We start from the raw sequence: 27,884 nt of genomic DNA, 5'->3' as shown, positions 1-27,884 counted from the left end.
CACAACCTTCAGTTCTATACAGATGTTCTCTAGAGAGTCGAAGCAGACATTTACATAGTTATTCAAAATCCAATTTTAATAACAAATGAAAAATTTGTAAATAAAGGTTGGACTGTTATCAAAGCTCATTAAAATGTGTTGTACACGATTCCCTAAATTTTCAGTGGAAATTTTGTGGCTGCATCATTTGTGCATTTGTTGGCTTTTACTAAGTGGAAACTAACTGGAAAAAATTTTAACCTGCACACACAAGAAGAAGGTTGCAATTCTGAAGAGTTCAGGAAAAACCCAGAGAGCAGAGGTCTCCACTGTGGTGCCTTGCCCAGTGTCATTACATTACAGCTCCTGAGGCTTCCACAAACTGAAGCAGAGACCCCAAAGAGGTCCTTCATCTTACAAAACATTGCTGAGAACAAGAGCCTTGGATCTGTGGATCACCAGAGCCTGTAGAGCCCTCACTAACCATATGGGATGCACCAAACTGGGTGGGGAGAAGGCATGAGAAACACTCTTGCAAGTATCTCAAAAAGGAAAGTCCAAACCAACAGCTCAACAGTCTTGAACTTTTTGAATACCAGAGCTCATTAGAAGTGGCCACACCAAGGACAGAATTCTTCCTGGAAAAGGGCCCATCTAATGGCTCCACACGACTCATGCCTTGCTCTAGCTCTTAACAGGAAGACTGATATGGAGGTGACTGTAGTGAATTTCATCTTAATTAAACTGGATTACTCAGAGTAATTCTTGAAAATGAAAGATTTAATTTATGCTTTATGTGTGTCAACTTTATTTCATGTCTTCACGGTGAAGATAACTTTTCTTTCATAAATTCCCAAGCAGGAGCTCCAAGAAATCCCCTTTTGCCTCAAGATCTATAAAGCAGATCACAAAATCAATTTGATGTTATAGTTGTAATCAGCAAGCTACTCTGAAGAAATCTTTCTTATTAGATATCTACATTCCCACATATCTGTTTTCTAATATTACGTATATTAAAATTAAATATGGAAATATTTGAAATATTTGCAACAGTTAATTCAGGTATAAATAATTAGTAAAATTAATTATGCAAATAAATATTAATGTTAGAAATTAATGGATGATTTTTTCCTATTTTAAAATTTTATCCAGACTTTATCCAGCATATAAGAAACTTACTTATAGAGCAATGTACACTCTTAGAAATCATACTAATTACATGACAGGAATTTTTCCCTGAATTTTCTTTATTCAATGCTTTCAGAGGTATCACTGTGGAAATGCCAAAAGAAAAGAACCAAATTAGATTTAATAACTTTTGTGTCTATTTCAGATAAGAAGCATGTCAGTGAAACTTTTGGTTTTTTTAAACAGGCAAATATTCATTTCAGTATTTAATTTTTATTAAAAAACTTTGCACTCTTTTTATTTAATTTTTTAAAAATTCAAAATACCAAAGTAAAAATTGTTTTACCAGTGTAAAAAGGCTTGAGAGTATCAAACTTTCAGCCTGATATGTAATATTTATTATGAAAAATATAACACAGTCTGAAATATAACATTTATTGTACCAAATTCTCTTGTCTGAGCATACAAATCTCAGAGAAATTTCTGATGATACTGGAAGGTGAAGTTAATTTTCCAGTATGTATTTCCCTCCCTCTACCTTCTCCTGGAATGGATGAGGCCCTGTTCTGCATGGCTTTGGCAGCAGTTCAGCAGGGGTGCTGTGCTGGCTGGGGCACCTGCACTGCTGGCCAGCCACAGGCTGCCCAGTGCCTCATCCTCCTCTTCTGGGGCTGCTCCCCAGCAGCTCCTGCTCCTGCCACAGAGCACTGGCAGGGCTTGCCCAGTGCTTGGGCAGTGCTTGCCCAGCCCCAGCACCCCTGGCTCTCTCCCTGCCTCTGCATCCACGTCTCCTTCCAAAGGGATTCACGGAACACAGCGGGGTCGGATGCAACCCATCCTTACAGCAGGGATACAGCAGTAGCAAGAGGAGGGTGATTTATCCTCTGGATATCACCTACACTGGACTTTGTTTTGCAATATGTGTTTTCAGAGGTTTTACAGCTGTGATGGCAGCACAGTACTGACTTGATTTTTTGGTAAATGATGATAACACTATGCTGCTTATTTGTCATTCCATGTAGAAATGGATGTGGGTATGTAGATAAACTCTCATCTGAGAAAACTCTTCAAACATGAACCCAGTAAATTCTGGAAAGTAAGTGGAAGAATATACTAAGAGATGAATAAAAGGTAGACAGAAGAGTGAAATGTCAGGCAGAATGTCAGAACCTTGTTGTGGACTTTTTAGAAAACTAAAGAGAAATATGAAAATTCCAGTAAATACTAACTTAAGACCCCAAAATACATTATCATGCACTGTGTTTGAAAGACAAGTTAAATCTTTATTAAAAATGTGTATGTACTATACCTGGTGCTGTATCCTCTTCCTACAGAGAAACCCACATTATTGTAAGCCTACTAGCCTTATTAGTCCAGAATTCATGTGGTAGAGATTGTTGAGAATCACATTCTCTCTCACTGTAATGGAACGTGGCTCCCTTGAAATGAAAAACTGGCCTGTTTTCCCAAGTTCACCACTAATGACCTTGCTGTAGCTAAACAGACATACATAAGTATAAAACTGTATTTACAGAATGCATAAACAAACAACAAAATCCAGGCCCTTAGATTAAAAATAAAATAGCTCCTAACATGATCAAAAAACATTTGATTTTTTTCTATGATTAATTACAGTGTTCTTAATTAAAAACAAAGCCCTCACTCACTTTCATAGGAACTGAATCTGATGCTAAAACTTACACCAAATTTAAGGAATTATTAGGATAAGATCAAGCTTCATGCTACAGTTTCAAGTTATTTCATATTTACCAGCAGGAAGAAGAAGCAAATCTGGCTGTGAAATCATTAAGATTTGTTTGTTAGGCCTTTTGATTCTTTTGCGAGGCAGCATTAAGAAGCAAGGGAATTCCATCATCACAAGTCTTTTGAATTTATACTCCAAGTATTCATAAGAAATCAAATTTCAAAATCATTAATATAGACTTATAAATCATATAGTGGGTTTGTATTTCTTGATTCCTTAATACTTTGGTGGTGTGGATTAATTTTGAGAGGATGGTTGAACCATAGAGAAATAATACCAAACATGGTTTTATTTCCCTACACATCTAAAAGATACACTTGTGAGATTTGTGTGAGATTTGAAAGCAAGTAGGTGCTTTTCAGAATAGTCTTAGAATTAAAAAAATTAACATGCAGTTTTTTATAGGTAATGCTTACAAGGAATTATGTCATGTACAATATCATTAGCAAGGGACATGCTGAAGGTTAACTGCAGTGATTTTGAAATTTCATTTTGGCATGATTCCGAAGTCATGCATTTTAACTGGTTTGCAAACAAATTACTTGAAATACAGATTTTTCAGCCAAAAGGGATCACTAAACTCAAAAGACCACTTACCTGCATCCTCTAAAGGCATATCAACAATGACTTGGTCGCTGTATTTTCCATACAGACCATTAGAGCAAACAGCAACTATCTGAAGAACATAACTTGTATTGGGCAGCAGACTGTTTAGAATAGCCCCCTAAAAGAAAAAAACACATTTAATCATTTACTTGCAAATAAGTATCAAGAATTTGAAAATGTTAATTTTTTATAGCACATTTTTGTTATGAAGCACAAAGCTCCTTTCTTCTAGTATTATAATGTGTGCCTTTTTATTTTATTGTAACAAATGGTTTTCAGTCAAATAAAAAAATACAAACTCGTGACTTTTTACATGCATGATAATAAACCAAATAACTATTTAGCACTGAACACAAGTTTAGGTAACATTATATCAGACGAGTCTTTAAAGAGGGTTAGAGGAACAGATCTCATTAGTAAAATACCATGAAGCTGTAGTCAGTAACTTAGGATTTATAGCAGTATAATTGAATTGAATCTCATTAGTTGCTTGTGTAGGTCATTCTTTCACATCCATGAGCAATGATTTACAGGTTATTATTGACTGACAATTGGGTTTTATGGCTAGGGAGCTCTGTGAGTGGCATGCTCACAGCAAGTACAGGCAAATCAAAGCAGCAATCTGTAGAGTTTTTTCCTGTTCTAGACAAGAGAAGTTTTTTCTTTTGTTTTAAGTTGTCTTTGTGGCTTTACAGCCAAAAAATTAGACAATTTCTCTTCAATCAGCTCCCAGCTACGGTTGAATCCATCACAATAATTAACAGTGGGTTGTTACACCATCATCCCTTTTTATGAAACTTGAAGAGTTTACAGTTACCAAGTCCTGATACCCATCTGTCAGAAACTCGTGCTTAGTCTGATCTTCTCCATCCAGCTGTTGATAAAAGACAGCAAATCTCTCAATTGTGGTGTCGTATACAACACGAGGTCTTTCCCATGTAACAAGGAGACTAGTATAGTTCTTTGGATCAGATTGAACATTTTCAGGTTCAGAGCTGCAAACTGGAAGAAAGAAAAGAGGAAAGAATATGGTATTTATCAAATGGTACAAGTAACTACTAAAATCTTGAGATACTTCCTGAGAAAACAAATTAAAGTCTTTTTGTGTGCCTCAATTTTAGCTTTCTACTAAAACATTTGAAATGCCATACCATTGCAAACAGAACCAGTATTTAAACACTAGATTTCTAAAAGCAAGTAAAGTTGAGGACTGAATTTCCTCTCTCTGCCTCCTATAACATATTTAGTGAAATATTAGTATCCAGTTCCTAAGAAATAAAATATAAATGATAAAACATAAAGATTCTTATATCTGTCCTGGGAATCAAAAAATCTCAATTTTTATGGCTCTATGAAAGTAGCACTAGAAGAGATGCATACTCTCACACTAGCTATAATAGACTAATCTACAGTAGATTGTGTTTAATTGTTAAAGGTAAACCTATCACCTGAATTTCCCCTCAAGGCTGTTTGAATCTTTTTATAGTACTTAAAGAAGAATGAAAAGGTAAATAATGAGAACCTAAGTATTGCATTAGCAGCAGTCATTTAATGTTATTATATTTTAAGGCTTGTTATTATATTTTTAGCTTGAATTGGAATAAACGAGGAAACATTTTTTACATCTCATAATGTGCTTAGAGCAATATATGAGTATCTAGAAAAAGAAAGCAAAAAACCCTATTATCATACTAAGAAAAGAGGTGCAGATTCTTTGGAGTTCTCTAAAAAGAAACGAAAACCAAGATGCCCCAAGGCTTTGGGGGACAATGCTGCATTTTGAAAGTCCTTCAGCTTTGCATTTCGCCACTGGAACACAAGGGGGCACTCAAACCTCGTCGAAATATTTGTCAAAGGAATTTCTCCAAGGAAGGTGGGAAGTTCTGAGCAGCTTCTGTCTGAGAGAGTCAATGGAAAACAAGCAGCAAGGCTTTCCTAATTTCTGTGTTGGTATGTGTAAGCTAATAGCAGAGGCAACGTTAGTCTTTGTAATTAAGGTGAGTTCCCTTTCTGTGTTTTGAATCTACTGTGCTATATAATTGATACATCATTTTATTAATTACACTTAATTATTTTAATTGATGCAAAAAAAGAGCAAGTTTTAAAAAAAAATCTATGTTGTGTACATTCCATTCCATTCCTAAAATTTGGCATTCCTTCCCATTTCCACCAGATGGCAAGGAGAAATCATTAGACTAGCCTTTCTCAATTCTGAGTATGAACACAGGTGATTTAAACAGATTTCCATCTTTTTCAATGAATCTAAACACTCCTCAGCTATTTCTTTTCAAAGGTGTTTAAAATTCTTGTCAAAATGCTTCTCTGTATTCCAAATTCTTCTCTACAGTCTTTTTCCTCCCTTCATCTTTTTTGCTTATGAGTGAATTTGGTTCTGAAATCTCAGTCTGTACTCAGACTTATAGAGCAGTATATTAAAACTTTTAAAGGTACAAGGTTGGTGCTTCCAGTGTTATTTCTTTGTTTTCTTTTTTCCCTTTCCAGATGGTTCTTCTATTTTTTCCCAAGAAAAAGTCTTCCTTTTTGTTCTCCTCCTTTTGATGTTCATCTCAGCAATGACTGACAACATTACTACATGACAATCATTTACGTATTATTTCACCTCAGTTTTTTCCCAAAATGTTTTCTCTTGCCCTTCTTCTGATGCCAATTTTTAAATCATCCTGCTGATCCCTTTTCTTTCCTACCAGTCACTAACACAGAAGTACTTTACTCTGCTTTTTCCCATTTTCCTTCTCCAGAGACTAGAAAGGAGACCACATAACAACTTACCTAATTAAGTACTTCTGCTGTGATACCAACTTCTAGAAAAATCTGAGCAAAGAGACTGCAAGAAAGGGAGTTCTTGAGTCTGTTACTAGTCTGAAGGACAAATTCACAGAAAAATTTGCAAAAAAATTCACAGAAAGTCAGAGGCCTACTCAAACCCCAGCTAAACTTTAAGCCAAGTCTCTGCTTTCTCCAGGTGAATACTTAGATGCTGGTTTTGCATATCACATCATGCTGTAGTAATGCATCTATCTTTGCTGATTCTCCTGTGGAATAAAATGCTACCCACATAACTTAGGACATTTTTATCTAAACTTAATTGCATCATGGGGAACCACTGGGGTACATCAGCCAAATCATTGCCAAAGCTGCCTGGGCTGTTCTTGACCAGAATACCTTTATAACCTGCCCAAATTTGGTTTTTTTCCCTCAACCTTTGTTGCGTTCTTTTACTTTAGTTAAATCTATGTTTGAGATTATTTTTTCAATTCAACTTTTCAATTTTTGAAGCCATGAAATCACTTCATTTACATTCATATATTCAGGGGCTTTGTAGATCCCTGCAGTGTGTGGCAAAAAAGCAATTTTTAAAAAATATTTTAGATCTACACTGTCTATCTCTGTAATGGAGGTGGAGCAGCACAGCAGATGTCTGCTGGGTTGATGTTGGCTGGCCACCCAGACATTTGCCCACTCCCCCTCCTCAGCAAGGCAGGGGAAGAAAGTAAGATGATAAAGCTGGTGGGTCAAGACAAAGACAGAGATTGCTCAACAATCACCATCATGGGCAAAACAGATTAGACTTGGGGAAATTTATCACCAATAAAAATAGAGTAGGATAGTGAGGAACAAACACAGAACTATGAAACCTCCCCACCCTTTGCTTCTTCACAGGCTCAACTTCACTCCTGATTCTTCCACCTCCCCACTCCCAGTGGCACAGGGGAATATGGAATGGGAATTGTGGTCAGCTTATAACACTTTGCCTCTGCAGCTCCTTCCTCATGCTGTTCCTCTGCTCCAGTCTGGAGTCCCATCCACAGGATACAGTCTTTCATGAATTTTTCCAGCCTCTGGACAGTCTTTTGGGAATAGACTGCTACACTGGGGGTCCTCCCTAAGGTCAGAGACCTGATAGATAATCTGCTCCTGCATGGGCTCCCTCCAGAAGCCACAGCCAGCAGCTGGCTCCCGCATGGAGTCTCCAGAGTCTGCCACAGGACAGGCTGCCTCAGCATAATCTTCACTGTGGGCTGCAGGGGAATCTCTGCTCTGCTACTGGAACACCTCCTCCCCTTCTTCTTTCTCTCACCTGGGAGTGACAGAGCAGTTTCTCTGTCTCCCTCACTCCTCACTGCTGCGCAGCTTTGTTTTCCTGGAGGTGCTGCCACCATGGCTCCCCGTGCCCTGAGATGGGTGGGCTGGAGCCAGCTGGAACTGTCTGGGTCTGCCTCAGGACAGCCCTGGGCTCTCCCCACAGAGACCCCCCTGTACCCACCACTGCCAATGCCTGGGCACCTGCACGCCACCCACTGTGCCAGTGGAAGTGTCCCACACACAGCTGGGAATCTGAGAATTGACAATGAAGTCACGTGGACTGAGGAACGTGAAGGGATAAATGCACGAGTCCTCACCCCATGTCTCACAAGAGAATTTAACTGAGAGCCACTGAACTTTATGTGGCTGTATTTCTCATGGGAAAACAGGCTGGCTAGTGCTTTTTATCAATATATATTGTCAGTCTTGAATTTGAAGAACCCATTGTTTTTTATACCTTACTAAATCCAGGAAGATAGATAAGAGTTAAGTTTCAGCACTTATTTCCAAGGTCTTACCAGAAGGGTGGAGAGGATGGAAAGTCACCCAATGTGCCCAGCAGCTACTACAATGGTTCTCAGGTTTACAGGAATAAACTATGATTTTTATTATAAATGGATTTGCATGTCAGCTGAGGTTGGTGGAGATTAAGCATTACAATTTCAAAACACTATTTTTTAGGTGAATCCTCAAGCATGGCTGTAAGGATTAGCTATTTTAATCTTCTTAAATTGCTACATACATATTGCATAGGGAAATTACATATATCATTGGGCAGGTTTGGGGAATGAGGCATCTTCCATGCCCTTAGTAGGACTGTGCTTGTATACACAAAAAATGTTGGGGATGTTACTGTGAGAAAATTCCTGAAAATACTTTGAAAATTCCTGAAATCACTTTATAATGGAATAGAAAGATACTTCTAGCTTTTCTAAGAAAACTTAGTTCTACTTATGAAATGTCATGTATTAATTACAGCAATAAATCAAGCATTTAATCCTACTCCCTAATGAGAATCTACACTGAACGCAACAGGAGAAAATTGAGATTCTAGGTTTCAAAACACAAAATAATTTTTCAGTTATCTACCTGAGTAATAATCAGTCTTGGCATTTCTCATACATCCTCTAAAGGGATTAAAAAGATTAGTTTTTTTCTGTTGACTACTATGCAATATTAAACATGAATAAGCCTATTGACTCTTAGAGACTTTGGCATTTGTGTTACAGCTCTTACATCTGAACACTTTAATGATTCCTAGAGTTTTAAAATTCTGTCTTAAAATGGAGGTAAAAACATAAACACTTCTCTAATGTTCTACATTAAAGAAATCCCATAGTTGCATTTGTGTGTGTTGACATACATGATCACATAAATATGTAAAATTACATGTATGAAACCCCACTTCTAATCAGAACACCTATAGCCTGTGCTTAAGTCATCTGTTCATGTCTAATTAAACACAGTTCAGTGAAACTGAGTTGAAGAATCTACAGGTATTCTCATCCAAGTAGTAACACAGTGCTTCCAGTTTAGAAGTTTCCTATATATTCTTTTGTGCTTGTTAGTATAGGAATAATTGACTTCCATTTTAGTGCCAAATCTTGTTTCCCACTGCTTTATGTACTATTTTGGTCACAGAACCTTCTCAAACCTCCCTGAAGTTTAAGGTAAGACTGAGAACAGAATCTGGCTTCTGGAGTTCTCTCCATCTATCACTTTTTAAGCAAACTACTTGAAATTAATTTGGTGACAGCCCTTCAGTCTCTATTGAAAAAGCATCCACACTACACGGTAAAGAACCAAATAGGTTTGTAAAACAAAATATTCTTCAGTCTCTGAAAAGGCAGCTTGGTTGAAGTCTGAAACACATTAAAAGGGCTCTGTAAGGAAGCTTGAACTGACGTGATTTTCACTGAATGCCTGGTCAAGACAAGCATTTAATTTTCCACTCCATTTAATCTGACATGTTTTATGATTGCTGTTTTTTTTCTCTAAAGTGATAGATTTATGACTAATAATACAGTGTGCTACTTTCTACACAATTTAAAATGAGTAACTGCATACTTGGATGAATCTTGTACTGAAAATTGTCTTTTAACTTGCAAAGAGAGGAATGACAATTCAGTTAAGTACCTGCTTCATGAATCTCTTCTTGTCCAGTGTAAGAGGAAAACACTTGCCCAAAGAACTTATATTGCTGTTCTCTGAAGTTGTTTTGCAGGTAGTCCATCAGCATAACATAGCCAGACTGCTGCATTGTAAGCACTTCACAGAATACAGCTAACTAGAAGACAAGAGGAAAAAAATAAGTTACACACCATAAAACTTGATCAGATTCTGCTAATAGGCAAAAGCTCTGGGGAAAAGATGTTGGATAAAGTCTCACAGTTGAGTTATCCTGCATGGCACTGAACTTTTCTTCTGTTCTATCAGTATATCTAATGTTTTACTCAACAAGTATTTTTAAACCACTCAGCTGTTGGAGCTGTATGCTCTGCTCAGCATCACCATGTGTCTGGGGGAATATCCAAAAAGTGTTTTGTACTCCCTTTTATCTGAGCTCGAAGTCCAGACAGCCTGGGATATGTTCTTATCCTATTTTGAGACAAGAAATTGCTCAGATTCTAGTACTAAACTATGAAAAATGTAAAAGATAACACAATTAATATAGATGCTTTCTAATTTAACAGCTGATGAAAAACTTCTGACTAGATTAAAGAAAAGCTTTGTTGTTGGGCTGGCAATGAATGCCGTGAGCTTCTACCATATACATGGCAATTTCTCTTTGGTATTATGTATAATTGTTTGGTTTTACTACATTAAACAAATTACCTGGTTTTCAGAAATACTTATGGTATCTTTAAACACAATCCATTCAACTGTTTCAGAGCATGGAGGAGCTGATAGAGAACCATTGTAAGTGTAATATTTGTCTGTTGCATTCGGCAAGAGATTCAGCAAAATAAATGGTTCTAAGGCGGCCTGTTTTCCTGAAAAAATAAAAAAGAAAAATAGAGTCAGATAGTTAAAATACTACCGAAGCAATTAATAAATACAAATCACACTCTTCAAAAGAACTACCATTATAGGAGCATGCTAATTTAGAGGCTTTTCAAATTTTAATTTCCAGACAGACTAGAATACAAATAAATCATGAAGTCTTCTATTTCATTTGAAAAAGTATAGTTCAAGCCCAACTTTGTTTACTTGGGAAGGTGTAGTAAGTTATTCCAGTAACAAATGGACTAATTTTAGTACATTAGTTCACAAGAATTTTCTCACTGTAAGCTTACATACAAGGTGCCAAACCTTTGTCTCACTCTTGAATTTCAAAGAAAAAAAGTTTATTAAATCTTAGTTCTAGGTCTCATGATATGGCTTCAAACTCCCCCCCCCCAAATTTAGTCAAGTTGTTGAGTTTTTTGCAGAAAATCACTGCCTGGGGAACAGTTGCCATGTTAGGCCTGAGGGTTAATATTTCTCATGATAGCAGAAGCAAAATTTCTGTGGATCAGGATTCTTTTTAAAATGGTGATAATATAGTGAAACACTGCAACAGCTTTACACAAATCAGCAAACAATGCAAAGACCTCCTCCAGGAGAACATGTCCTGTGAAAATAATATCAAATCTTTCAGGTCAGCACCTTACTGGGTACCTTTTCAGCTGGGAGTAAGCACGAGGGATTGCTGGAAATCCATCCACAGAAAGCTGTGCCTGCTGGTATGGCAGTAGGGTCCAGCAACGGCAATTGGCATAAATGGTAACAACTTCAGCAAGGCAGACTTTTCAGTCTGTGACAATTATCTGCTTTACTTTCTGGTGCATCTAAAATAATGTTGCTTTTCACACCTTGTAATAGTGTAGATAGCTTATACAACTTACTTCAATGTAAAGTTACTCATTTGAAGTTCCTCCCTAATTGGTAAGTACTTCTGAACATCAAATGAATTTTCATACTGTGCATTAACTCATGCTTTTACAGGTATGTTACTTATTCATCTCTGTACAGATTTCTGACCTTTGTCTGCATAATTCCTTACAAATTTGGTGAGACCAAAATTGCATTAACAGTTGACTACAAGGGATTGATGCTTTTCTTCTCTGCAGTGACTTCTCTACTGAGTTAAGGTTTAAGAGCTGACTCGTCCCTTCTCTCTCATTCATGTATCATGAAGAGGGAACATTTAGCAGTGAAGAACAAAGCACATCTTTCCATTTCTCCTGTCAAAATGCTAATCAGCCCTCAGACAGAAGCTATCATTGCTATCTGGTATGTGTCTAGTTAACACATTTGTCCCTCAGCAAAAATGAAGTCCATTTTATATAGATGGCTGGGGACATGAAACTTCTCATTTGTAACAAGAATCCTGCCATACATTTTGCAGTTTTGGATTTTAGAATACCCTTTAATGAGACTCACAGCCTAGATTCTCAAAATCAAACACCTACAAAGAATGATGAAAACCAGAAAGTTTGTCTAGAAGGAAAAGGAGTGCTCCTCTGCAGAGCTTGAGAACTCAGCAACTGTGATTCAAATAAGCACAAGAGAGATATGACTGACAAGGGCACAGACAAGGAGAGATTGTGTGCTTTTCTTCAGAAGAAACAACCTGATTTGGTTATGACCTGAATTTCCTGAGCTCATCTGCATTTTATTCAGGAAAATTGTATTCTAAGCATTGTTGAAGTGCCATGTAGTGGCTGTATCTTGAATATTGCTCTGATAGTTTTACAGCTCCTTCCAAGGCTGTAGGACAGCATCTGTCTTGATGTATTACTAGTTCTCCTTTTTGTTTCACAGAAGATGACACACAAAAGTAATGAATCTTAACTACTTTATATTTCCACCCCCCATGTCTTTCTAACTTATGAAAGGTGTTCCCTTTTAAATTTGTTGAATAGTGTTTGTTTTCCAGAGGGAAAAAAGAAATCTTGATTTGAATATCACACTTTTGAAGGCTTTTAAAACAGCTTTTTAAATTCAAGCACCATACAAAAAGGAAAACTGAGACCAGGTTTCCTTAAAGTCATGGACATGATGTAAGAATATATCCCTGTCCAAGACAGTGCTCATTCATATTTATGCATCTGCAAAGACACCAGAAACTGAGTTAGAGACATAGCCCAGATCTCTTTGTGCACACTGAAGTTGTGTCTTGATTAGCAACCATTACCAATACAATATATTTGGACTATTTTGGATTTACACAGGAGCTACTGAAAAAAAATTTCTCTCCTCTGAGTCTACTGAACAGTGACAGTCTCACTATTGTGAGACCCTTCTTAGATAGTTATAACAGTCTTACTTGGCTTCCAACCAAATACAAAAACCCTGACATGTATGATTAAGAAGACGTACAAAATAAATCAGATTTATCTGGATTTAGCATTTAAACAGTTACAAATTTCTCATGATAGTTATATTTATTCATTTACATGTCTGTTACAAATATTCTTGGGGTAAATTAATCAGAGAAACATAAGATCTCTCAAGTTGGAAGAAACATGTGAGGATCATCAAGTCCAACTCCTTGCTCCTCACAGGACGATCTAAAACTAAACAATATGACTAAGAGCATTATCCAGATACTTGGTGCCACGACCACTTACTTCTCTGGGGAGCTTGTTCCCAAGCTGTCCCTGATAACCATCTCAGTGAAGGGCCTTTTCTAATGCCCAATCTGAAGTTCTGACACAGCTTCATCCAATCTCCTCATGTCCTACCACTGGTCAGCAAATGCTTCTCTGTTGCCCCACTTAAAGAAGTTGTTGACTGTGATGAGGCACCCTTCTCCAAGCTGAGCAAAGAGACCTCAGACACTCCTTTCCTCAAGACCTTTCACAATCTTGGTTGCCCTTCTCTGGATGCACACTAATAGTTTGATGTCCTTCTTACACTGTGGCACCCAGAAGTGCCCCAGCCCTGGAGGTGAGGCTGCCCCAGCTCAGAGCAGAGCAGGACAATCCCCTCCCTTGCCTGGCTGGTGATGCTGTGCCTGATGCCCCCAGGACAGGATTGGCCCTCCTGGCTGCCAGGGCACTGCTGACTCACATTCAACTTCCCATTAAACTAAACCCCAAAACTTTTTCCAAAGGGGTGCTCTTCAGACTGTCCCTCCCTGGTTTGTATACATAACCAGGATTTCCCTTTCCCAGGAGCAGAATCTGGCACTTGCTTATGTTAGATTTCATGTGGTTGGTGATTGTCCATTTCTCATCTGTCCAGATGTGTTCTGTAATTTCTAACAAAATAGACATGACTGAGCAATAGAGAACCATGCTCCTCAATGTCTTAAAGGTTTCATAATCACACTGAAGTGGAATTGAGTTAATCAGTAATCAATAAAAAATGGAGGCAAACTTACCAAAACGACTAACACTATCTACTCCATTAATGATTGGAATGTAATCCGGATTATCTTCTAGTCCAATCTGTTAAAAAGAAATTGCATATTTTAACAGGCTTCATGAAAAAGGGTTGCAAACTACAGTTTACCACCAAAATTATAGATGATTTAAAGCCAAACAAACTTATTTTGCCCATTTGCTTTTCTTCAAGAATAAATTAGAAAGATGGATGAAATTTTTAACTCAGTGATCACACACTGGAACCAGTTAAATTCAGTTTGAACATCTGCTGTGTTTCAAGGCTTATTAAATGACACAAAGATATATTTTGTTTACCTCAAACAAAATTGATAAAGCTCTTAACTTTCCACTTCCTTTAACTGCCTCTTCAAAATCTGTAAACTGATCTGCATCATAGCAGTAGATTTGCATCTGCAATTAAAAATATATTCAAATGTTATATATAAAAAATTGCAAACATTCAGTAATACAATTGCTTATATTCCCATTTTTAGGAAAAAACATCCAAACAAAGTATTTTAAATAAATGTAGGGATTTTTTACCTCTCTCATTTGTGTTATCTGAGGATGCAGAATGGAATTCATCAATAATTAGCTATGTAAAAACAAGCTCTCCTGGAAAACTTAATGTTGCAGGAATTACCCTTTCAAGGAGCACAATGCTTTCCGTGGATAACAAAGTAAGCTGAGATAACTGGACACCTGACCTAGAGTACTTGGTGAAATCAGTCTGTCCATCAGTGATAAAACATGAATAATATGTCAGGATGTCCCTACTGCATCTGCCTTGCAGTAAGTGTAGAAAAACATTGGTAGTATAAGATTATCAGGCTAATCTGACTGCTGTCATGAGCATTGGTTTTGTTGCACTCCTTTCTCTCTTTCTCCAGATGCAGCTGGGAAATCTCCTTCAGTGCAGGGTGACCAACGTGTATGGGGGAGTGACTGCTCCTACTGGCTTTCTACGAGATGATGATGGAAGAGAGTATTCTCTGTGATGCCTTGTCAGGGCAGATGGAGTGTGAGTATTCTCTGTGATGCCTTGTCAGGGCAGATGGAGTGTGACAGGGAATTTTAAAGTGGCTAGTGAGGTAAAAGAAATGACACTGTCCAGAGACTGCTCCTGGCTTACCACTCTTCCCCATGTATAGGCCAGCCCTGGCACTATTGCTTTGCTTTCACACAGAAGTTCAAAATGTTTGGAGTGAGGAACAGCACAGTTGCCTGCCACAACTGCCTCTTTTGTACTGGAAGATGACACAATGCCACGTTGAGGGAAGAGAGTTTGGCCTTTGTGCATCCCAGGAAGAGCTGCTCCTCTCCTCCAGCCTGCACCCATGCTACTGCGACTCATTCTGCCAAAGCAGCCAGGGGGACGCTGGCCTGGCTGCCTGTGAATGTGGCTGCACCCAGGACCTGCTCACGTGGCTCTTGGCACACTACTGCCAGATCTTTCCAGCCCACACTTTGTATCTGTAAGGCCCAGCAGTCCCCATGGGCTCTCAGCAAAGCCCTGACTTTGAAAAGTCCATTTACACTTTAAACAATGTGAACTGATGTGGAACATGATGGGCCAAATTCATAGGAGCTTAGCATTTCATGGGAGCTTTGTCAGATTAGCAGAACTGACATCTAATATCATCTTAGAAGATGGGAGAAAATGGAGTTTAGACATTCTTAACATGCCAGTAACACATTACACTGCCCTTCTAAAATGCATCATTTATTCCTAATTTGGATTTAAGTGAATGATTATATTTGCAAATAGATTTAAGAGATAAACAAAGGAATTTTATAGAGTAGTAATGTCGCAGAATGTCAAATTGTTGAAATCATCAAAATCTATTCTATACTTTACCTCAAGAGGATATTTTTGTCCTTCTAGACTATGTTCTGATCCGTCTGATGATGCGTTGCATTTTCCCCAGTGAAAAGTGATCTTGCTTGCTTTGAATATGGTGTCTAACCCACCTCCACTCACATAATAATCACTTGTCAGGTTAATTTCCACTGAAAAAATTGAGAAAGAGGGAAAAAAATGGAATGTGAATATAAAATCCAGACAAGGCATCTATAACTCTCATATTTCAGTTTTAGGTGCTAGAAGTTAAATATGATATGCTTATTTCTCTGTATTTCATAAGCAATTTGATGGGAAATTGGTTACTTAAACTAAGTAACAAGTGTGGTAATTCACTATTAGCATGGAGAATATGTTTCATTTCATGCTTTAGTTCATAAAATAGTAATTTAATGAAGTGCACTGCATTTCCTGTTATCTGAAACTAGACACAGAACTACACTAAAAAGTTGAGAAAGCTGGTCTAGCTACCAGCTGGCTGTCTAAGAAAATAAATTCCTGAAGTACCTACCTTCCTGACAGGGTCTGTGCTTCTAACAAAAAGGAAAATACACACCTGCCCCCCATTTTTACCACAATTCTATATACAAATCATGAGACAACACGACAAAAGAATATTTTAGTCAGCTGTCCTGATGTAAGACTCTTTAGCTGTGGAGCTATCTCCCATGGGAAAAAGCAATGACAGGTCTTCAGCTGGACATAGCTGTACACAAACTGTAGATGGGACAGAGTATTTGTCTTCTGGAGAGAATGAGCAAGATGGGATAGACTGAAGCCCCACATTTTGTCTTTCCCATCTCCAGCAACTGTGAACTGCTTGACTTCTTGATAAAACAGCACTAATGGAGCTCATTTTCCCTACAATTCTTTCCTCAAAACTTTGAAGACCATTTAAACAAGCTTAGCAGTTCCTTGAAAATATCTGGATTGCTGTAGATGAGAAAGATCTCAGTTCACTTTTAAGGACTTTAAAGAACATTTTCTCAGGGGCATTTTGAAAAGACAAAGCAATATTTATCTGAGCTAGTTGAGCAGGAAAAAAGTAAGTGATTTGTGTAGTGATATGTAGAAAGTATACGATAGAAAGAACAGAAATTAGGAACAATGATGCTAAACTGAGCTGAACTAAATCAAACTAAACTAAACTAAACAAAAAAGGCTGATCTAGGGGTCCCACTGGAACTGGTAGAAGGTCAAAGAGAGTTGTTAAGAGATACCTTCCTCCACACCCATGCCCCAAACAAGGAACAGTACTTCTGACAAGCAGCTTTTAGTTTCTGCATTCCTGGATTTATAAGTGGTAGTAAAAAGATTTGTCTGACAATTTAGATGACACCATAAGCTTTTTTCATGGCTTGGAAAAATAGGCACTCGTAGGTATAAATCACTTCTTTCTAAAATGCATTTCTAAGATTGGTAAAACAAATCAGAACTCAAAAGCACACATTTCTCTTCTTTGACTGTTAGGAGGCGTCTATGTGAGTAATTCAGATGAAAGTTTCTCTATTATATGTGTCTATGTGTGGGTGAGATAAATCCCAACCTGAGCTTTTTGTAACTTCAACTCATCCATGAAGTGCCTTCAGATGAGTAGGTAATTTATTTGTACTTTTAAAAGATCATTTTTGCCTACCCATTTCAGACCCTAGATATATAGTAATAGTTACCATAATTGCACGGCAAATGCCAACTTACTGTTTAGATTTAATGACATGCCCATGATAGGATGATAGTCACGATGTGATTGCTTTGGCTGTATCTGTCCATGCACATAAACATTTTTGTTTGTGTGATTTCTGTTTCATTTAGCTACTGTCATCACTGTTGTTTTGTTTATTTATTTAATAGATAAATTCAGAATGTACCAGCTAGGTGAAATGAAAATGATTCAGTAAAAGTCCTTGGTTGGTTGTTTGTCCAATATCACTTTTCAGACCTCTTAACTCGAAACATGAAATCTGACTTTTTTACCTGTTTTGCCAGTGTTGCGGATGAAAGTATCTTCCAAAGTTTCCTTTTCCCATCCATGGAATTTAAGTTTCTTCAGATTCACATTAACTTGGGTAAGATCTTCATCTATATTAATAGGCGATTGTTTGGCACCATTACAGGCAGAATATTTCTTGCCCCAGTTCTTTTGGTTCAAAGTTCCTAGAAATCAAAACATTTGGGGTAAATACATTTAAATACTAACTGGCATCCATACATTTTTTATTGTGGTAATGTTAAAACACAGTTTGCAACCTGAGATCGGAGTACTGGCCCTTTTTTAGACTTTGTCTGTAGCAATATTTGCCACTCATTCCTACCTTCAGCAGTTAAGTCACACTCTGAGCACTCTAGACATCCACACATACATTCTTATGAATCTCCAAGGAAAGCATGAAATAACGACAAAACTCTCATGAACAATGTACACAAAACAAAAAAAAAGCTTTCAGATGAATGGAACCAGCATGCAAAAAACCATGGAAACTGCCGGAAAACTATCCTACCCAAATAACTTTTAATCATTCCAATGTTAATGCTCCTTTTGGCCAATTGAGTCATCTATCCGGTAAGGTCTTTAAATATAAAGAAGCAATAAGATATTTTAAGAATTTCTGACACAGAGGGGGAAAGGTAAACTGACTTCATTTTACCCTGGAAAATGAAAGAAGGTGAGTGGGGAAAGGTAAACTGACTTTACCCTGGAAAAGGAAAGACCATGAGTGTTGCTCTGTCTGAGAGGCTGGCTGTATGGCCCAGCTGTGCCTGTGGAGGGCTGTGCACTCCCACTCCATCCGTCTCCCTCTGCAGCTGCCCGGCAGAGAGGAGCTCCTGTGCTGCAGCAAGAGCCTTCTCCAGGGCACAGGGGCTGTGTGCCATTTCACTGGGGCCAGCCCAGACACAAATCAGGGACACACACAGCATGCCCTTCACCAAAGACTTGATAATTTTCAGGAAATGGACAAGTACTCCACAAATCAGTATAACACAGTAGCATCAGCTCTGACAATCTCTTGTTTATATAACATGCTAATATAAATGGAACAATATTTTGTGTATGTTAATGTGTTTGAAAACATATAGATATTTTTCCTGACAGGGATTTCTGGCAATACTTCAAAATGGTAATTAAAACCAAGAGTTAACAATACAGATTCAAGAAAATAGAATGACTTCAGTTAACTTCCCACTTACTAGCAGCTAAGAGCTAATATTAGTGTATGCAGTGCATATATTTGAATTCTACTAGATATGTTGAAATAAACCAATGCTCGTTTACAGGCCAGTCTACCACATCCAAGTCTGTCAGTGAAGATTTGCTATCTGGTACTCCAGGCAAGGACAGAACTCCTATTGCACTCAGAAAACTCACAGGGGGAAGAAGATATGCAGCCAGTCCTGTAACCATGACAATAGGCAGTCATACAAGATGCTCACCTGGGCAGCCAGCTAGAAAGAAACCTGAACTAAATTATTGAACAAGTACAAGTCAAGCCAGTTACCAGTATCAGCTTGCTGCATCAGAATTACTGCAGATGGTATGCAAACACATTTACTGCCTGCAAATAGCAACAGAAGGAACTGTCAGGCACAATAGGCAAACAACCCAAAGGGAGATCAAGCCACAGGCTTACGAATGTCAGCATCCTACAGGTGGGGGCTTGAGCCCTGTACCAAGCAAGCACTGGTCCCTTTGGAAATGGCACACTGGGTAAACTTTCAGCTCCTCCTCAAGTCAGACTTGTCCTTTAGTTGTCAGTTTTAATTTATCACCTGGAAAAATAATGCAATATCCTGATTTGTAATGCACTTTCACAAGAAAAGAGTGGCTGATATTTCATCTCCTTCAAAAGTGTCCCTTAAGAAATTCTCAACTCAAGTCAACCAACACTTGGATATTAATCTGCTCAAGTCTTCTGTAGTGAATTTTCTAACAAATGTTGAAGGCTTTTAACATCAAGAAAGAAATTTAAAAAAATAAAATTAGAATAATTAACTTTTAAACAGAAAAGCCTCCAAACAGGGTCAGAAAGGACACAAATAACTCAGCTTGCCCTGTGCATTGTTGCACAGAGGATCCTGTTTCCAGGTCTGATTTCAGACAGCTCAGTGATTTTCCAAGCTGCAGGAAACTCTTTAACGGTCTCTCTCACACGTTTCTGTCAGTTTGGGTTGAGACAGCTGCCCACAGCCATCCCTTGGAGTTAAGCTACACTCCCTACTCCATGCTCTATTTCTTTTGCTCCTTTTGCCAAAGCCAAACACTTCCTCAGACTCCTGCAGCTGCCCCAAGGCAGTAGAAATCTCCATTCTCTTTCCACTGACATACCCAATCCCATAGCTCACCTGCAGTGTCTCTTTCAGAACACCATCTTTTTTTTCCAACATGCATTTCTGTTATTCTGCTCTTTCCATCACTGACAGTAGAACTGACTAAAACCACTATTTTCTTTTTCCCACTATGGTGCTTTTGGAAAATTTCTTCCATGCTTCTTTTGATGAAAGACATTATTGCATTTTTCATCTTGTCTTTAAATTCTCTACTGTCTATGATTATGTTCAGTAAAAACAAGTTAATTAAAATCAAAGAAACTATAACCTCCTTCCAACTTCCATAGTTTTTTATTTTGTGGTTTTGTATGGAGAACTTAAGTTCTACAACTTGGTAGTCATTACTTGTGACTCAGCGTGTAATAAAGTCCTAACATGGATCTCATGATAAAATTTGCAATGTTTGCTCATCCCAGAAGACAGTGTGTAGCTGTATCATTGATAAAAAACTATGGAATAAAATGTACAGGAAATCAATGGCTGTGTCTGATCTGGGGCAGGAACAGGGGGAATCCCCTAAGGAATGGAGTCTGAGAGGGAATGGAGAACTGGAGTCTGGTCATGATGACCCAAATTACATTTGAGCAGCAAAATACACATTTATGCATGAATTCTGCAAATGCTGGAGCACATATTGGGTGTATGTATTAGCAAATAGTGCTGAACAATACAAGTAGCATTATAGAGGGAAAAGTTGAGGTTGAGGACCAGATGTCCATACCAGATGTTTTCCAGAAGGTTTTTACCTCAGTCTAGCTGAATGCCCATTGCCTGCTGAAGGGTACTCTCCTGCAACACAATTCCTGTTTGGTACCAGTTAAGATGAACCCATGCCACACACTGTGAGACAACTCTATCTTGTAAACCAAAGCTTAGGAAGTGGGGTGCAGACAGGAGATTTGCTTCAAAAGTCCACTCCTGATCTGAACTAAAATGCTAACATAAATGCATCTGGTGTAGGCAGCAGGTGGTGGAACTGCTGCAGTTTATATAAATTGCTGAAAACCAAAGTAAAAATGAAAGAACTGAATGTTTTTAAACAAGAGCAGATTGTTTTACTATAGGTGTTATGATGGAAATCATAAATCAAAGCTGAGCCAGCCATTTTGAAAAATATTGCTGAAATTGAGCTTTGAAAATGACTTCTCCCAAACTGTGCTTTGGAAATCTGAGGAGAACAAAAATACGCACAATATATCTTCAAGAGTGCACAGAGGAAGAATGTTTGTCAAAGGTGTCAGATCTGAAAAAGTAACTGGTAACTCATGAAGAATAGAAATAAAACCGAACAAAGTAGATTAAATGGATGCCTGCTATACCATAACCTTTACCACTCTTGTCCAGGGCAGAATGTTTGAAGAAAATTTTCCTAGCCTTTCTTTCTAGGAAATGTTCATATCTAACTCTGCTCCTCAACCTTAGTCCCTATGACTCTACTCCTACAATGAGCATCCAGTTCTCCTTTTGGCTTCCACTTCAGCTCTCACTGAAAGAAAGAAATAGAGGTGCTGGACTGTGTCCAGAGGACAACAGAGAGGGTGAAGGGTCTGGAGTCCAAATCTTATGAGGAGCTGCTAAGAGAGCTGAGGTTGTTTAGCATGGAGAAAAGGAGGCTCTTTAGGGAAGACCTTTAGTGAAATGGATGTGAATCCTAGGGTTTATTTTATAGATGAAAGACAGCAGAAAAGAGAGATGGATTCTTTACCTCTACTTAATCTCTTCCTCTACATTTTTCATCAGCATTTGATTTCATGATGTTAAAATTACTTCTATAAATATAGATTGGACACACATAGGAGATTAAAGATAACCCCTCTGTGTGGACTGTTAATAATGGATTTGCCTTATCAAAAATGTTATTGACTTATCACTTTGAAGTGTTAAGTGATTTCAATTATTTATTTTTAGCAAACATGTTTTATCCAAGATATGAAAAACTAGAAATAAGGCCACACAAAGATATGTGTACTTACACTGGGACAAAGTTTAAATTTAGATGCCAAATCAATATTGCTCTGAACTCTAAAATATAGAATCATTATACTCAAGGTTGCACAATGCACTCTGTAATCCTCCAAGGCAGAAGAATGATTTAATTCTCAATCTGGATGAGTGCACTACTGGCCCAAAGAGAGAAATTCTGCCAATATGGGTCTTGGGAATCTTACCACAGCTTGTATTCCATAACACTTTGCATTCTAGGGAAACATTATGGTCATCAAAAAACAAATGACTTAAGTTTCACATATTACTGAGTAGAAGGCAATGCTTCTGTGTTATCTTGATCTTCACTGGAATGGTTTTAGGGTTTTGGTTTTTTCCCCTCCAAAAGCTCCAACTACTCCCACAACCTGATCACAATCAGTCTCATAAGTTTATAAAAATTCTTAAGATTGGAAAATTCGTGAATTTAATGGATGAAATTACTTGCCCAGACAGAGTTGTAACTACAAAGAAGGAGTTTTGGCTTCCAGGTTTGGGCTTAGCCATTTATTATGCCTGTCTCAGTGGTGCAGTTGCTTGGAGGTTTTCCAGCACTGGATTTCTTGCCAACATCTCAGTCAAGTTTTCAAAAATAAAATTGGGCTGGTTTGGTTAAAGAGAGCCAGAGCACAGACTAGATCTAGAAAAATTTAATAGCACTTAAACCATCAAAGGTCAACACTGATAGAGTAACTTGCTTATAAATGAGCAGAAGTCAAATACTCTTTATCCCATGGACTTTTTCTGTTACTCATACAGTGACAAAGAAATTAATTCAACACATTTTCTTACTGTGGGGTGTAATATGTCAGATAAAGCAAACAGAATCAACAGAAAATTCTAGTTGCTTTGAAACCAGATGTATTCATGCAAGTCAAATAATCTAATCTCTTATTCCATGTAGCACCTTATTAATTGTTTTTGTATCTAAATATCAGCTTACCTAGACTGTATCTTGTGCATTGTGTCTACGTGCACGTAAACATGGATTATCTGTGAGAATACCACAGATAAAGATAGCACAGCACTAACCTGTAGTCAGCTGAACCCTCTCATTTCAATCTTTCCTTCTCCTCATTTAAAATGTCCTAGACCACTTATGTCTTACTAAAATCTGTCATAGAAGATGTGTCAGGAAAAGACTGGTGAAACATTTTGCTATCTTCAGACTATTTCTTCCATTTTTGTTTGCTTGTGTTTTGAGCATAAACTATATGCTTTCTTCATATCCACAGTCACAGAGACATTGCTCAATAAAGTAGTCAAAAACCAAGCAAGTAAGAAAAAATGCTTTGTTTTTCCCACTCTATCCCCAGATAGAACAAACTACAGTTGTTGAGATACAGTGGAAAATTAATCAGCCCCATTAATACAGTGGCTATCTGTTATTTTTTCTTCCTGGGACTCAGTCTGATGATTCATAGTCAGACTAAGTGAATTACTGAGAAAAATGCATAGCAGGATGAATGCCAGTGGACAGCTTTCTTTCACAAGGCAACTGTTTGCCATCTTTCATTGCCTAAAAGATTTGGCCATTGCAGGCTAGTTAGAAATATACAATCAAATACTTCTGTGCTAGAGAAATACAGATTATCACAGATGCTCCATCTGCAGGGCACTCAGTGGGACAGCTGGTCAGACTAGGAGAAGGATTATGGGAGAAATTCAGTCATCCTTTAAGGTACCTCTTTTTTATTATTCTCATCTCATTGCTGCTGAATCTGGATATAGCTGCAGCTAGAGAATCATGTAGTTATATATAATGAAAACTTGCCACATAATTTTTTATAATTACAGTAGTGTTATGATCTAAGCAATATTTTCAACTAAGTATTAAGGAAGGAAGTTTGGTTCAGTGCCAAATGAGAAAATGTCCAATAAAAAGTAACACATACTTCTTCCTGCTTTATTTAATTCTTGACAATATATGAAGCCCTAAGTGGGCTTCATAACTTCTAACCTTGTTCCAAGGAATTCAGATTGTAGCAGTTATTTCCTTTACTTTCAGTAATACTTTAAAGAATGAAACTGAGTGACAAGGATAATTTCAAGATCACAAATAACCAGAACTGAAAACAGAACTGGAATATACATGGAACTGACTCACTTTTAGACTAAGAAATAAGCACCAAGAAATAAGGCCTATGGCTTACTTTCCTATAACACGCACACATTTTAATTAGCTGTCAATGTGTCATGGCAACATTTGGTCTCCCATATGAGAGTGTTTGGTCTTCCACAAGAAGAGGACTCCCCACCTGTTTTTCAGCTGTTTCACATGCTGCTAGCAGGGAAGGGAGAATAAAATGGGACAATCACAGGCTTAGGCCTTTCAGACTGTCCCTGATTTGGAGCATAAAAGCAACATTTTTTAAACATGGTAAGGCCCCATGAGCAATTCATCTGTACTTCTTAGAATTAGAGCTTACTCCCAAACATATGATTACTGCACAATGAACAAGTGGATGTTTATTGTCTCTCTGTTGGTGAACATGGGCATAAATTAAGCTTATGGTGGTATCTCCCTCTTCCCCATATCGTGCAACTGCCATTTTATGAGAAATGGAATGGCTGTTTATGAAAGAAATTGTGTAGACACAAAGGTTGTGCCAATTTTTAACAGGCCTAGAAAATGCACTTTAAAGGACTCTCAGCTGGAGCAAAGGAAGAGAAAGCTATAACCTACTTCAAGCACAGCATTTAGCACCTGTCTGACAAGTGATAGTTCATGCAGTTCCAGGAGATGAGCACAATGAAACTCATCTTCAGCAGCAATAAACCTCATTTTTGCTGGAGTACAGATCACCGTCTAAGTCTAATGACTCGCATTATGGCACTGTGTTAGTCTTCACTTTTCTCTCCTCATTATTACAAAGTAGACTCTACTGTATTTTGGAAATTGTCTTGCGTGACAGAAGTAGGCACTCCAGGCACACTGTTGTAAAGAAACAAAATGCAATGATGAATTTTAGAATAGAGTATATCATCTACTTCTCAGCTCAGCAGATCTAACAATATTGGCTTTCACAGAGAAAATCAATATAGTCTCCTTTTCTTTTCTATTCTGGTATGACCTCCCTCCTGTCCTCTTTCTTTCTTTTTTCTTTCCCCTGCTCTCTTCCCTGTATCCTCCCTCCCTCTTGGACCATTAAATGTTAACAAGCAGTCTGTTTAGTTCCATGAGAAGTCCTGTTGTGGTAGAGCACAGTGGCACTCTTTCCTGTTATCAAACACATGCATTAGTATGTTGCTGCCACCTAGGAAAATAACTTGGGTCAGGACAAGCCTATCTAGAAGAATTTCATAAAGGCCACAGTCATGAGTTCTGATCCAAAGCCTGCTGTATTATAAAAATAATCCACAAGTACATTCTCTGGGCTTTGAATCAGATAGGCTGTGAGCATATAAAATATCACTATTGAACAACAGTAGTGGAACTGTGAATGCAGAAATCCCACAACTAGCCATCAAAAAGGTCAGCATTTAACTCTGAATAGCAAAAAGGCATTTATTTCAACTGTAAAGAATAACATAAAGATCATAAAAAGCAAAGACCTAGATAGATATAAACCAAAGGAAGATAAATATAATTATAAAAGACTATTGGATTGCATCACTGACCAAGGAGTCCTAGAAGCTGTCTGCAGAAAAATCACCCTAATGTCCAAAAGGACATACCAGTAATTCTGGTTCTTTGCTCCCTAGGTTCTCATATTCACACCGTTTCAATTTTTATAAAATGAAGCTCCTAAATATCTCCAGAAGAACATAATACCATAGGAAATTTGGATTACTTTTAGCATATTTTAGCAGGATTTCATATCACAGTTCTATGGGAATTTCAATACACATTCTGTTTGCATAATGGTAAGGATAAAATGAGGTGATGGGCAGAAACGTGTTATACAGAACTATATTGAGCTAAATGGATTTCTTACATGCATAAGCCATAGCTTATGCATGTTTATCTCCACAGTTGCTTCCCATATTTTATTTTCTGCATTAGAAAGACAGTTCTAGTTCATAAAATGTCCTTTTTGGCAAAGATTTTTGACTACAATTACTAAAAGCTTTGATTCTCTTTCCTTTACCTCCCCAAAACAAAAGAAAATCCTTTGAAAAACGTTAAAAATTAACTCCCTCCTAACATTACACAAACCTTGCTTCACTAATGGCATTATTTTATTTGGAGTAAATATAATTTCAGCATTACCACTATGTTTACATTTTGTTGAAAAACTTTGTACAGATGGTTTCATAACTGCCATAGCAATGTCAGTGGATATACTGAACCATTCCTATGATAATCCTTGTTAAGTTTAAAGAATACTATAACCTGATTAGAGTTTTTTGAGATTATCATATCCTCAAAAACTCTTTCTAAACTCTTCCACTGAGAGATATCTGACCCAGTCTTGATGCGATAATGGCATTATGTAAATTACACAGCAGATATTTCTTTCAAGTACTTTTTGCATAAACAATTTGTGCAGATCTCTGTTTTTCCTTTGCAAATATATAAAAAATCCTAACCATCTTTTAAAATCTTTCAGTGCTAAGAACTCTCAAAGTCACCTTCAATGCTGAGTAGTTATTCTCAAGAGTGCAGAGGTAAAAGCTATTCAGCAGTAGGTGCAATCCACCTCAGATTTGGAATTTGCTGCCATTGACAGGATTTTCCCTCACAACTTTTGCATTCTCTCCTACAATGGAAAATGTCTGAAACGAGGATAGAAGCAGCACCAACTGGACAGAGGTACACAACTCATGCATCTTTAGGCAGTTGTGGTCCCACATCTATCTCTATCAGCCAGTAAGTTCTTTAGCCTCACTGTGATAAAACTTACCTAAAAAGTCTTGCTGCTTTTAGGAGCACAGCTTTTTACTTCATATTCTCTGAAATGAAGAATTCATTGCATTGCTTGTGTTCAGGAACAAATAAAAACTGTCGCCTACCTACGCCTCCTAAGACAAAAGTTCAGAGTGGGGACGTTTTCTTATCAATATTAAACTTAAATTCACTAAACTCTTAAACAGTTTAGTACTTGTTTGTTTTGGTTTTTTTTTTTCAAATCCATGGCTAATACACAGAACTATACAATCTAATATAAAATCTTCTTCCATGAAGGTTGGAGTAATCATTTTTCTCCATCATTTCCCTATGAAGAAAGTATTTTTTCATATACCTATAGGAAAGTAGAAGAGGACCTGAAGATCACGTTTCTTATTTTTGTCCCATTATTACCTAGGGATCAAATATATAAGGTACACTTTTTACACTTGCAAATATCGCATTTTTATTTTTTACTAAATAAACCATTTAAGCAAGAAGAGATCTAGCATAGTTTATCACAGTGGAATAAATTTAAGGAATGACTCTTTGTCTATTTATCTATTTTAATCAAGAAGTTATTATGGCAGGATCAAGAGTAACACACTGTATTCCTGACCCACTAACATCACCTAACCATCAAGTGTCTCCCCAGTGCAGAGCAGTAATTTTCTTCTGCACAGAATTATGCTATCACTCACATAAAGGATATTAGTGAGTCCCCAGAGGGGACTGAATGCACACAAGTAACTTCAGTAACAAGTCATCTCCAGTACTGAAGAATCCAAACACTTCTTGATTTGTAGGGGGAGATTAAATTTTAATGAAATTTTATTTATTGCTGTTTTTCCTTTCATTCTTGCTCTTGTTGGAAAGTATCACTTTTATACTTAGGAAGAAAATTATTATACTACCTGAAACATCTTATCT

General features: G+C 37.5%; 1 protein-coding gene across 7 annotated transcripts in view; it reads right to left on the bottom strand.

Moving 5' to 3' along the window:
* The window catches only part of PTPRZ1 (protein tyrosine phosphatase receptor type Z1), a 133,115-nt gene that overhangs the window by 40,006 nt on the left and 65,225 nt on the right, over window positions 1-27,884 (bottom strand). For all 7 annotated transcript variants that reach the window (XM_066550620.1, XM_066550622.1, XM_066550621.1 and 4 more), the window contains exons 3-10: window positions 17,792-17,971; window positions 15,815-15,966; window positions 14,272-14,367; window positions 13,953-14,019; window positions 10,418-10,575; window positions 9,719-9,869; window positions 4,296-4,480; window positions 3,470-3,596 (exon numbers count right to left, since the gene is read on the bottom strand). In XM_066550620.1, coding sequence (XP_066406717.1) covers window positions 3,470-3,596; window positions 4,296-4,480; window positions 9,719-9,869; window positions 10,418-10,575; window positions 13,953-14,019; window positions 14,272-14,367; window positions 15,815-15,966; window positions 17,792-17,971 — 1,116 coding nt within the window. The remainder of the gene's footprint in view (window positions 1-3,469; window positions 3,597-4,295; window positions 4,481-9,718; window positions 9,870-10,417; window positions 10,576-13,952; window positions 14,020-14,271; window positions 14,368-15,814; window positions 15,967-17,791; window positions 17,972-27,884) is intronic.

The sequence above is a fragment of the Molothrus aeneus genome, chromosome 5 (assembly GCF_037042795.1).
Source record: "Molothrus aeneus isolate 106 chromosome 5, BPBGC_Maene_1.0, whole genome shotgun sequence".
Lineage (NCBI taxonomy): Eukaryota > Metazoa > Chordata > Aves > Passeriformes > Icteridae > Molothrus > Molothrus aeneus.
This window is presented reverse-complemented; position numbering and strand designations above follow the sequence as displayed.